Here is a 12,721-nt window from a genome sequence, read left to right as displayed (position 1 = left end):
TTTCAGATCAAGCAGTCATACACCTAAATTTCCCCACACCTGTCTTTGGAAATGTTCCCTCTAAGAGAGCTCTCATCATTCGAGGTGTCCTGACAGCTTCGTTGTGTTTCTGTAGCTACAAAAAAGGGGGAAGTGTTCCCTTAGTAATCCAAAATGATGATAATAAAACCCAGCAATTCCCGCGATCACACAGGATGTAACAACTCAGGGCAGCCGACTTCATGCCAGCACCAGAATAAAATTAAACTGTCCTCAGCCAGATCCAGAAAGCTCATTGGAAGGACCAGTTTGGCAGAGGACAACAGCCTGTGGCAATGAGAGCCCAGGGGTCTGCCAAAATGGATCCACTTGCAGGATGGGGGCCACTATCTGAGCAAAAAGAAAAGGAGGACTTGTGGCACCCTAGAGACTAACCAATTTATTTGAGCATAAGCTTTCGTGAGCTACAGCTCACTTCATCGGATGCATACCGTGGAAAGTACAGAAGACATTTTTATATACCCAAACCATGAAAAAATGGTTGATTTATCACTACAAAAGGTTTTCTCTCCCCCCACCCCACTCTCCTGCTGGTAATAGCTACAGGAGAGTGGGGTGGGGGGAGAGAAAACCTTTTGTAGTGATAAATCAACCATTTTTTCATGGTTTGGGTGTATAAAAATGTCTTCTGTACTTTCCACGGTATGCATCCGATGAAGTGAGCTGTAGCTCACGAAAGCTTATGCTCAAATAAATTGGTTAGTCTCTAAGGTGCCACAAGTCCTCCTTTTCTTTTTGCAAATAGAGACTAACACGGCTGTTACTCTGACGTCTGAGCAAAGCCTCCTTTGGCAGGTTGCATCAGAGGGATTTTAAAAAGCAGAGAAAACACCCAACCCACAGCACATTCCAGTCTGGTTTCTCTCAGGGCATGTCTGCTTCAAGCTGGAGGGGACTAGAGGTGCCCCTGCTAACTTTGATCAAGCTGGTGCACGGCAAGCAGAGGGCGGACACCACGGCACAAGCAGCAGGAAACCAAAATGGCAGGTTTATGCTCAGGGCGGCTAGCTCCTGCTGCTGCTCTCACCACTGTGGCTTGCATTCTGTCAGACCTAGCACAGGTACGTCTCCTCGAGCTGGAAATTACCTCTCCAGCTTGAAGCACAGACATACTACGTGGCCTTGCTACTAAAGTTTGTGCAACTGTCTGGAAAGCTCTCAACATCGAATATCTGACTATAATTAGGCTTGGAAGGGTTGGATTTTTATTGTTAAATGCCAGTAAACAACAATTTCCTCTTACACACACACTGGCAAAAAATATCTCCATCGATAATCATCAAAATCGACAAACAGGCAAAGTAAGCAAAATGCTGCTTGAGAACAGAGTCTGATTTAGGGATATTTACTTTGTATACTTGGACATGGGATGTTGCCAATTTGTGTTTTAATGGTTATAAAGCTTTAACTTTTATAAGGTCAACATCTATAGGCATTAAATAATGGTCTGACCCCCAGAGCTTCCTGCAACCATGAAAATTTTAATGGATAAAATGCAGGGGGGGGGGGGGCAAATGCTTCAAAAATAGAGATCTGTGGAAATGATAAAAAATAAAACTGGAATTCTGCCAAGCCTACCCATAATTAAACTAGTTGTCAACACAATACATACCAGATTTCCCAAATGGTAAAATCAGATGTCCTGATCATGTTTTCTTATCTCAGGACCTTTTGCCATAATAGTTGCATAAATGCTTCAAACGTCAATGTTTTCCCCTGATAAGAGCGGTTGCTATATCAACCCAAGAAAGGCAATTTTCAGTTTTAACATTGTGTTGGGTAACTCTTAATCTTTAATCAAATTTTGTTACCAATGCATGACTCCCCCTAAGTACACAGCTGGGAGCGATATGTCCATAGGAGTTTTCAGCACAATTGATATCTACAGTTATCTGATTGTTGGCATGAGAACACCTTCCAGCTAATAGGGCCTATGAACAGTAATCACTTACAACTTGCAAGTCAGCGTTACTGAAGCTTTGGGGGCCTGAGTCTCCATTGCCTTTCCACTTGCACGGTCGTTACCCATGCAAAAGGAGATGGAGTCAGGCCCCTGCAAATCAGGAGACTGGCTTAATCATTTTCCTTCCTGCAGCTCCAAAACCTGGCGTGTTCTGTTCACAAGGGGTTCAGCAACTTTCTGCAGCTGTTTGTGTTCACCAGCGTTTGTACTTTGTGCTGACTGAGTTCTAGCAAACAGGGAAACAAACTCAAGGCTACACATAACTGAAAGTATCGAGTTTGGGCTGGTTACGGGGCAGGATTAGGCTGCACAATCTGCAGTGGCGACAATAAGGGAAGGGAAGTGGTAATACCATGGAGGGGGCAGGTGGGTGAAACTGTGAATCCACTTGACCAGCGTGCTGCGGATGAGCAGGGTGGAGTGGATCAAAAGCAGCTCTGTCCAGGATCAGCCTAACAGGGAAGGGACTGCGTGTCTGGTGACAGGAGGATGCGGAAAGTCAGGGGTGGGATTTGGGTTCCCAGCTGCAGCTGTGACGGAATCAGTTACGAATTCCATCACAGGCAAGGGACTGACAACAGTTAAATCTCCGGGGCTGAGGAGCAAAGGGCTGGAGCTGCCCCTGGCAACCATTTCAATCTACTGTAAGAAGCACCTAGCTGGAGCCCTGGCCTCTAGCTCTGGGAGGCCTAGCTCCGAGACACCTCTCCCTTGGGGCAGAGGGGTGTAGGGACAGGATAGCCCTGGGGAGGCAGAGGACTGTCCCCACCCTCCCAGGGAGGGCAATCCTTCCCTCTGGCTCTGGGGCTAAAGGCAGATGGGGCCGGGTATATGAAGGAGAAGGAGACCCAGTGTCCAGCTGTATTATGGGGCCTGGATTCTGACACTGGCTTTCCCCAAGGATAGCAGCAGCAGGCAGGCCTGGGAGGCGAGAGGACAGGGCCTGACAAGTGCTAGGCACCACATGGGGCTGCAATCCCTCCCCCGGCCCCCGCCTGGAGTCAGGGGCAATGGGCGACATCCTGGCTTTACAGAGACCAATGAGAAATCTGTCACAGGTGGCAGAGCAGGCAGGATGGGGAGGGACACTGACCCACCCCTCAAACAGCAGTGGGGGGGCACCATGGAGACCACACGGGACAGGAGCGCCTACTCCCGGAGACTGGAGCAGCCAGCTCCCACCTCCAGAGCCCCTCTGGCCTCAGGGCTTGTGACTTGATTGCATTTCTCCCCGCTGACAGAAGGGAACTTGTGCCGGGGAGGGGAGGTGCGGGGAGGCTGGGGAAGGGGAGCAAGGAGCAGGAGGTATGGTCCGAGGAGCTGGGGAGAGGATTACAGATGGGGAAAGATATCAGCGTAACCTGTGGTTTGCTGACCTACTGCAAGCAATGAGGAGGAGCCAGCGAATAGAGTCTGGGCCAGGGGGCCGAGCTGGGGTACAGATGTACGCGGTGCTGGTCACTTTGCCTGTCTGCCTCTTGCACGCCCGCTTCTGCTGCAGCTTACACCAGTGTAATCCCCTTGATCTCAGGGGAGCAGCACCTACTCTGCTCCCATGTTAGCAGGGCACAGACAGCCCCATGCTCGCTACAACAGTTACATGGATGAACCAGCCACAGGGCCTGGGACAGTATTTAGCCTGCCTCTGAAGAAGTCCGTACTATTTTTGTTCAAGGTTTTTTGTTTATTTGGTTTTTTTTAATAGTTCCATTGTAAGCGGTTTCATTCTTCACGTTCATCTCATGTTTCACATCAACATACCTTTGCATCACCACCTTATGACCAGGTGTCATTGGCTTCTTTCCATTCTCTATCTAAACATTAGACTTAGGGTTGCTCAAAATAACGAGGACGTATTTCGTGAACACTTTCTGAAATGTTTCCCCATTTATTTTTAGAATTTCAAAATTTGAAACATTTTGACCAGTTCTAGTTCCAACAGCGAGCGCTCCCCAAACAGATTGCTTTTGAGCTAAAGCTTTGAGCAAATAGTATGTACAAAGCAGCAAGGTGCATTTCAACAACACAGAATATTTACCCTGTTTCTTGCCCAGCGAGAGGTTTGGAATACAAACCTCGTGTTTTCAAAAGCAGATTTTCAGGGCGCTGCACACACTGCATTTCCTCTGCCAGTTTTCTTGTCCTTTATCCCACGCTCTGCGTCACACATGGACCAGAGATCCCCAGTGGGTGTAAATCACTGCCAGTCCAATTAAATCTTTAGAAGTACACCGATTTACACCAGCTAAGGATTTCAGCCCCTACTCATCCGGTCCAGCTCTACAACCACTTGTCCCCTCGTCCCCAGCCCTTGTTCACTATCACACTCCCCAGCCTTCTGTCAACAGGGTGGAAATTGTTTCCGCTTCCCACAAGCTGCAGGAGCTGTCCTGTTATCTCAGGGGCACTGGGCCCCACCTGCAGTTCCTTTAGTTTCATTATCTCCAGGGCTGTTCTCAGGTGGCTTATCAGTTTGTTCAATGGTGGAGAGAAATGGGCATAATAAACCCGCTGGGCTGTTCAGTGATCTGATTATTTGGCCTCCCACAAGCAGCGGACCAGGGTACCTGGGTGGCCAGGCCTAGTCAGGGGTCAGATTTCAAGCCCTGGGGGAGCGGTTTTTCCCTGCAGCTTATTCTTTCTGGGAGCGGGAATGGGAAGGGAAGGTGTGCTCCGTTCCCAGACCACCCCTAGGATGGGCCCTACAGCCAACAAGCTGGCAAATTCTGAGTCCTGGCCCGTAGCTAAGCTTTCTTGTTAGTTACACAGTGACACCATGTACAGGCTCAGAATTTGGGAGGAGAAAAGGAAACTCCAGAGGCCCCAGCCTTCCTCCTGGTCTGCACGCATGCCCCAAGGGGTCAGAGTCCCCAAATCCATGGGGATGAAGCAGCTGCATGCGAGGGGACGGTGATGTCCCAGAGGCACAGACCAGGCTCAGGGAAGTGGGTGGAAGCACAGGATGGACATGGCAGAGGAGGGGGACTGGGTCAGAGCAGCATTGCTGTGACAGATCTTTGTTGCTGCTGCTATGGCTCCTGCAGGGTGGCTCAGAGCCACAGGCCGAGACGTGGGTCTTTAAAATGGGAAAGACTGAGCGTGACTGTTCCACGACAGTTACCGATCTCGGTGATAGTAGGGCCCCGATGCTGCAGATGGCTCCAAGCTGCAGCATCCGTGCCTAGACATTTGCCCTGTAGAGCCAAGCTGGAAAAACACTGAGCCCTCCCACTCCTCAGGGCCTCACCGGGAGCAGAGGGGGCTGCGTAACTCACAGGGGGCAATAAGAGCTCAAAGGTATTGAGACCCAGAACGCCCATTAGTCTCAGTGGGAATTAGGAACCTAAATTGATCTGAGCCTAAGCATTGGGCAGGATCAGGCCTGACGTGACCCAACGATCCTGAGCGATCATTGTTTAGACAGCACAATGTAAATGCTAGTTTTACTTGTTCAGTTACATTTTTCAAACAAATGCTTTACCAGCAATATAACATTATCTCCTGGTTTCCTGTTTTAAAACTGCACAGAGCGCAAGGGCAGTGGGGTGGGGAGGCAGGGCAGGTGAGATTTGGGAGAGGAAGGAGTCTCTGCCCTGTGAGACCTTGAACAAATCCCTTAAACCATTCAGGTGAAGCCTTCGACCCACTGAAACCAATGGGTCCAGCAGTCTTTTGCCCTGGGAACCCCTGTTTGCCCACCTGTCACACTGAGAACTGGTCAGAATCCTCCCCCGCCCCTTGTGGAAAATTTTAGCTTTTCCACTGGAAAATTGAAAAGTTTTGCCCCAAAAACTGCCACAAACAAAAACAAACAAGTAATTTTACAATTTTTATCTGAATTATTGGTTATTGGCTGAAAAATCTCAGATAAGCTTTTTTTTTACAAAACAAAAAAATTTTTAGAGGAAAACAAATATTCTCTGCAAAAATTCTCATTTAGTCAAAGCTCCACGTTTCTGTCGAAAAACAGGTTAGATGGAAACTTTTCAGGCGGCCTTAGTTACATCTTTAATGTTTGTTAAATACCTGGAGAGTCCATCATTTTCTCCCACTGTAATATTCAGGTTACATAAATCTGTCTAATTCTTTGTCCTTGTGCCTATTCATCGGATACCATCTTTAATCTCATATTACTACTCCATCATCATAAAATGCAAGACAGTTGTTTCTGCTGCCTTTGAGCACTCTTGCAGTGCTGTGTCTGCCAGGGTTCATGCCAGCCCTTTATTGGAAAGTCTAATCTTCGCCAGACTTTTACAACATTCCACATATTAGGTATACAGTCAAAATTCACTCGTTTAAATAAGCCTCCAAATTTGCACTGAGTTAGATTTTGGCTGCCCCTCGGAAAGCTTGTACTGTGCAGGTATCAACAGCTGAATTGCCTTCACGGACAACAGGCTTCATTTAGCCTATTTTACATTTTATCTTCTGCCGTGCTGCCAACACTTATCCAAGGACATTGATCAAGAAACAGGGCACAGGCAGAGGCTGAGATATTGAAATTTGCCTAGGAGATTTGGCTGTCCAATTGCCATTAATGCTGTGGGAACCTCAGCCGTGAAGTCCCCACTCTTTTCTCCACTGTCCCAGTTATGATGGTCTCGCTTAGAAAGGTTGAAAAACTCTGAATTCATGCCCCCATCTGTATCCTGTAAGGAGCACAGTGAGCACGGCGGGGGGGATATACACTGCCACCGTGCAAAGCCGTGAGCCAGAGGTGCACGGCACCATACCAGCACAGGGCTTAACGCTGTACTTTACTCAGAAATCTGCAACACAAAGCCTCTGGGCACCTTCACAACTGTTGCTCTGGTTCTAAAAACTCAATTAAAAAAAAAAAAAAAAAAGGCCCAAACTTACAAATTCGGGGATAAAGAGGAGATCAGGAAACGTCGTCAGGACCGAGAAGCCGGTAGGCAAGGAGACTGCAGCAGCCGCCGACGACATCGTTGTCCTTTCACCTGCACCACCTCAGACTCCCCGGTTCTTGCCACTGGAAGGGGCTTTCCAGTGCAGCCTGCTAACCTCCCTCCCTGAGACAGGTGAGCTCTTGGCTGATCAGAGGGATGAATGCTACCTGCCTAGAGGGAAGGAGCTAACCTAGGTGTGGCCGGCTAATTTGACAGACTTGCCTGTTGTGTTTATAAGCCCTGGGAGGAGACTGCAGAGTGTTATATTTTAACTTTCCTGCAGCGGCGTGGGATACATGTCGTTCGCTCTCCTGGGCCAGGCAGAGTTAACGGTAGAGACCTGCTGGCCCAGCGTTGGCTGGAACCAGGCGCTGCTGCCAGAGCTAGAACTCAAAGGATGGGGCCCAGCTCCTCAGCTGGGGTAAAGCAGCGTCATTCCATTGACATCAGTGCATCTATGCTGATTTACACCCGCAGTGGATCTGGACCTGGCTTTTGGCCAGTGCTCCAGAACTGCAACCTCAGCCGCTCCTGTGAGATTTCTGAGATTTCCAGGGTCCCACCCGATGCAGAGTCCAGTCCCCCACTTAGTACCACCCACTGCAACTGCAAACTCCTCAAGTGTTTCCCTAGCAAACGGCCATGGCTTGGCAGAGCTGGGAACAATCCTGCACTGGGAAAGGAGAGGATCCAGGACAGCCCTCATCCCCAGCGGAAATGTCTGAGAGTTTGAAATAGCCACCACGAGCCCAGGAAGCACTCCTGGTTTTAACAGCGAGAGCAGCTGACCGGCACAACAGGTCACCAAGGGAGGTGATGGGTTCTCCACTGATGGGCGTATTTAAATCAGGACCGTCGGTCTCTCTAATAGACACATCCTAGCCTACCCATAGGGCAGGGACCTGGTGCAGGACTCACTGGGGGGACTTCTCAGGCCTGTGCAATACAGGGGGTCAGGCCAGGTGATCTAATGGTCCCTGCCGGTCTTAAGATCTGGGAATCTAGAGACTGGTGCTGCACCAGTCCCGGCTCCACTGGGCAGCTGTAGACCCCCTTTGACTCCAGCACTGGGGGCTGCCTGGTGCGGCTAGTGGCTGAGGTGCAGCTTGGGAGCAGTTCTAGCATGCGCAGTGAGAGCTGCCCAGGAAGGGCTGCTTTGCAGCATGCCAGCAGCCCCTAACATTGCGGAGGGCAGATACACTCAGTCCTGTCTTTAGAGACCAAGTGCCTTTGTGGGGACAGCTGGGGTAAGCCACATTCCCTGGAGCATGAGAGGAGTGGCCCAGCCTGTAGCTTTCCTCGCTGGGCTGATCTTGGGCCATGTCTTTGGGCAAGCGGCCAGCTAATGGGCCAGGCCCCTGGCCACGGCAGCCCTATGATTGCATTAGGATAGTGACTCAACAAAACTCTGGGTGGAGGCCCAGGGCAGGGCTCATTCCTTGTTGGGGAGTGCAGCTAAGCTGCCTCTGCGAGGCAGAATCCCTGGAGGGCTAGTACAAGTGCCCTAAAGATGGGCACGTTAAGGGGAAGGGGCAGTTGAATGAAGTCCTCACCTAGTTTATGGGCGCAAGGAAGGGGTTAACAGCTGCCGCAGCGATGGGACACAGATCCCCCTCCTCTCCAGCCACAGAGCAGTGTATTCTCACCAGCCCAGAGTGGCCAGTTCCTGGCCCCGAGGAGAGCCAGGGCTGGGGGTGAAGTGAAAGGCAACTGGACCTGGAAACCAGAGGCCCAGGTACCAGGTGAAGACAGGGCGTAAAGGGACCAGATTGGCATGAATTAATGGGGTCTGCAGCCTAACCCTCGTATCGGCAGCCCCCAGTGTCCAGAAAGGAATCAGGTCCCCAGACAGAGACCGGCTTAAACGTTTCCAAACTGGCAAATGTTGGGTTGTTTATTGGCCTTTCCGTTTTGAAGCCTTGGGGAGGAGGGCGGGGGGGGAAGGGAGCAGTCACATTTTCAAGCCCTTCTCCACAGCCACAAAAGCTAGACCCATTTGTGTTCAAATAGAAGCGGAGATTCTCATGTAGTCACAGGACTGCACAAGCTGGGACTCCAAGAAACATACCAACTATCATGAGACAGGAGGGGGCAAGGCTGGTGCAGACCCAGCTTCTTGACCTCAGTACTTTTTGGGCCCATTAGTGAAGTTCTGTGTGGAGGGGTCTGTCTGGGGAGGGCCTCCACAGGGGCTATGCGATGAGCATCCTTTTAGTTCTTGGCAGGCAGCTGCATAAGAGTCCTTTGCAAAGCCTCGGCGCACAGAGTCAGAAAGCAGAGGTAGGGTCAATGCACCTTCCCAGGCCCTTATTTTCCCTGGTTTACACTGCTCAGAGGACCTGCAGCATTCATGCTAGCACCTGTTGCAGTCTGGCACCTCCAGCTGTCTTTATAGTCAATCATTGTGGCCATACACATCACAGAACCAAAGAGATCCCCCGTCATTGCTGGCCAAGTGCATAATGGTTTCTCTATGTCTACCAGTCTGACTGTACTGTCTTTTAGGGCTGTCTCTACCCTTTCCCTTTGTGCATTGCACAGCACCGCATACATTGCAATTCCTAATGGCATGCAGGGTCCTGGATTTGTGCTGGAAATGGCCCACCTTGATTATCATGCACATTGTAGGGAGAGTGGTCACTTTGGATGAGCTATTACCAGCAGGAGAGTGAGTTTGTGTGTGTGTTTTTTGGAGGGGGGTGAGAACCTGGATTTGTGCAGGAAATGGCCCACCTTGATTATCATGCACATTGTGTAGAGAGTTGTCACTTTGGATGGGCTATTACCAGCAGGAGAGTGAGTTTGTGTGTGGGGGGTGGAGGGTGAGAAAACCTGGATTTGTGCTGGAAATGGCCCAACTTGATGATCACTTTAGATAAGCTATTACCAGCAGGACAGTGGGGTGGGAGGAGGTATTGTTTTATGATCTCTGTGTGTATATAAAGTCTGTTGCAGTTTCCACGGTAAACATCCGATGAAGTGAGCTGTAGCTCACGAAAGCTCATGCTCAAATAAATTGGTTAGTCTCTAAGGTGCCACAAGTCCTCCTTTTCTTTTTAAACTGATGTAGCTTTTGTATGTTACTGACTACCATGAGGATGGGAGTGCAGTTTCTTTCTGTGATAGGAAGCCAGGCGGGGGATGCTAGGGAAATGCGGAGGAAGTAGTTCTTCTAGGGCAGTGGTTTTCAAACTTTTCTGGGGACCCAGCTGAAGAAAATTGTTGAAGCCTGCAACCCAATGGAGCTGGGAATGAGGGGTTTGGGAGGGGCTCTGGGCTGGGGATGAGGGGTTCAGGAGGGGGCTCTGGGTTTGGGGGGCTCAGGGTTGGGGGTGCAAACTCTGGGGTCGGGCCAGGGATGAGGGGCTTGGGGTGCAGGAATGAGTTCCAGATTTGGGGGGGCCCTCAGGGCTGGGGATTAGGGAACCGCTGGAGGTAACCCTGTCAGCAGGGGTTGCGAAGGCAGGCTTCTCGCTTGTCCTGGCACCACGAACCGCGCTGCGCCCCGGAAGTGGCCAGCAGCAGGTCCGGCTCCTAGGCAGAGGCGCACAAGCGACTTTGCGCGACTCTTGCCTGCAGGCACCACCCCCCGTTCCCATCGGCCGGGAAAATTGTGGAGCCGATGCTTGGGGTGGGGGCAGTGTGCGGACGAGACTTAACAGCACCACTGACGAGACTTTTAACATCCCTGTTGGCAGTGCTGACCAGAGCAACCCCGTGCCCAATATGCCACGACCCAGTACTGGGTCGCAACCCAAACTCTGAAAAACATCATTCTAGGGTTAATCTTGATTTACTCCTTCTAGTTACATTCCTGAGCAGAACAAAGAAAAGGACACGGATTCTTTGCCACGTGACAAATACCACAGGATGTGAAAAACTGACACTTAGTAAATGTATTTTTAAGAGTCAGTTCTGAATGTAACTTTGAAGTACTGCAATGGGGTGTCCATGTCCAGACCTAGCAAGACACTTATTGTTCATTAGCTACCTGTCAGGAAACCTGGCAACTGATTAGTAAAAGGATCTGTATGAAGATTTAATCAGTCGGTGATGAAATGGGCTTTTGTTTAGAGCTGTCAAACTGCAGCCAAGATGCATTAGTTAACAAATTCAGGTCTATTTAACCTAGCATAGTTAAATATACATGAAACCTATAATGATGCTAGTGTGGGGCATTACGGATTTGCTAGACTATCTGGCCCAGATGCCCGCCTGGTTGCGCGGGTTTAGTGCCAACAGGAGCGTGTGCTGTAGCAGGAGTCTCGACTCATTGCAGAGAAGGTCTGCAGCACTCCAGCACTGAGCCCAGGGTGGGTGCTGACAAGACGAGAAATCTCACTCAGGGTTCCTCCGCACAGGTCTGATTATTCGTTACACAGAGCCAAACCCTGACCCTGCTCCAAGCCTGGCTCCTTGGGAGCTAGCAGCTATTGTCTAGATGGTGCTGAGAGGACAGAATCCAGCCAATCCACCCTTTCCAGACCGCATAGCGCCCGGAGCACTGCTCTCTGACTACAGCCTCAGCGAGGCTGCTGGCAGACTCTCCTTACATGCAGAGAGACCTCAGACGTGGAGCAGGGAGGCATGACATCGCCCCCACCCACCCTGCCCTCACCACACACAAAGCTGTGAAGATTTATCTCCACAGTTAGCATCCCCCTGCAGACTGGCACCTGCCTGAGACTTTCCATCTCTCCGCCACAGGATCAGGCCCCTAGCCGTAATTCCACTGACCAGCAGAATTCTCTTTAATTATTGCCCCTTAAAAATCACCACACCACTGCAAGAAATCAGAGAGACCTAATGGCCATTATCCAGCACCCTAATGCTACACCATCTGCATCGCCTCATTCACCTAGAGGCGGGGGGGTGAGTGAAAGACCCACAATATTTTGATGGAATAGATCACAATTGTTGAAGCGACTCCAGGGACGGGGAAAAAGCCAGAGGGAGGAACTGGCCATGTTCTGCTCACCTCGGAGTGGAGCAACACAGCCCCCTGGCGGCCTGTTCAGTTACTCACAGGCAGGTCCCAGGAGAACAATTCTACATTACCTTGTCACAGTCACTGCAGCATGGGGCCGGGACAGGGTCCCAGGTTTCTGTCTACGTGAACCCCATCTTCCCCCCCGGCAACCCTCCCGCCTGCCTGGTTCCCCACCCGCCTGCTGCAGCATTCTCCCCTCATGCTTCCACACCAGGGAGATAGAGACAGAATTATCCCAAACGAGGCGGCCTACAAGGTCCGTCACGTAACTACACACACCCTGGGAACTCTAACGGACAAAGACAAGATCCCTGCAACAAGGAGTCTCACTGTCAATAGGAAAAAGTGTTTCTCTCACTCAGGCTGCGTTGTCCTTTTGAGACCAGACCACCTGTCACAGGGGCAGCGCCCCCTCCCTACCAGCCAGCTACAGCAGAAAAGGTGCACCTGCCTCAGTTTCCCTCCCTCAGAGTCCCCAGTAATTCCACGACAGCTCTCATGCCAGGACCCTAACAAAGGCAGTCAGGGCCAACAGTCAGAGCAGGGTCAAACCTGAGATGGGAGTAGCTGGGAGCTCACAGTCAGGTTCCAGGGCAGGGTCGATACCCAGGGTCAGAGGCTGAGTCACGTTTTAGGGTCTGGGTCAGGAGGCAAAGTCCAAATCAAGCCAAGGTCAAAGCCAGGAGTTCAGGAGCAGAGATGGCCATGGCAGTTACAGGAGACCCACACTATTACCTGGAGAGCTCCCAGAACACCCCTTGGATTTATATAGGGCAGGGAGCCAATCAGGGCCATGTGGCTGCTGCCCATCAGCCC

At 50.8% G+C, this 12,721-nt stretch overlaps 1 protein-coding gene across 1 annotated transcript in view; it reads right to left on the bottom strand.

Moving 5' to 3' along the window:
• Nucleotides 1–7,614, bottom strand: part of MAL (mal, T cell differentiation protein (MAL blood group)) — a 28,276-nt gene extending 20,662 nt beyond the window's left edge. Inside the window, exon 1 of the mRNA XM_073339979.2 lies at nt 6,866–7,614. Coding sequence (XP_073196080.2) covers nt 6,866–6,952 — 87 coding nt within the window. The 5' untranslated portion in view covers nt 6,953–7,614. The remainder of the gene's footprint in view (nt 1–6,865) is intronic.
• Between the last annotated feature and the right edge of the window lie 5,107 nt (nt 7,615–12,721).

This window comes from Lepidochelys kempii, chromosome 3, assembly GCF_965140285.1.
Source record: "Lepidochelys kempii isolate rLepKem1 chromosome 3, rLepKem1.hap1, whole genome shotgun sequence".
Lineage (NCBI taxonomy): Eukaryota > Metazoa > Chordata > Testudines > Cheloniidae > Lepidochelys > Lepidochelys kempii.
Note: the sequence above shows the minus strand (reverse complement) of the source record. Positions and strands in the feature narration are given on the sequence as shown.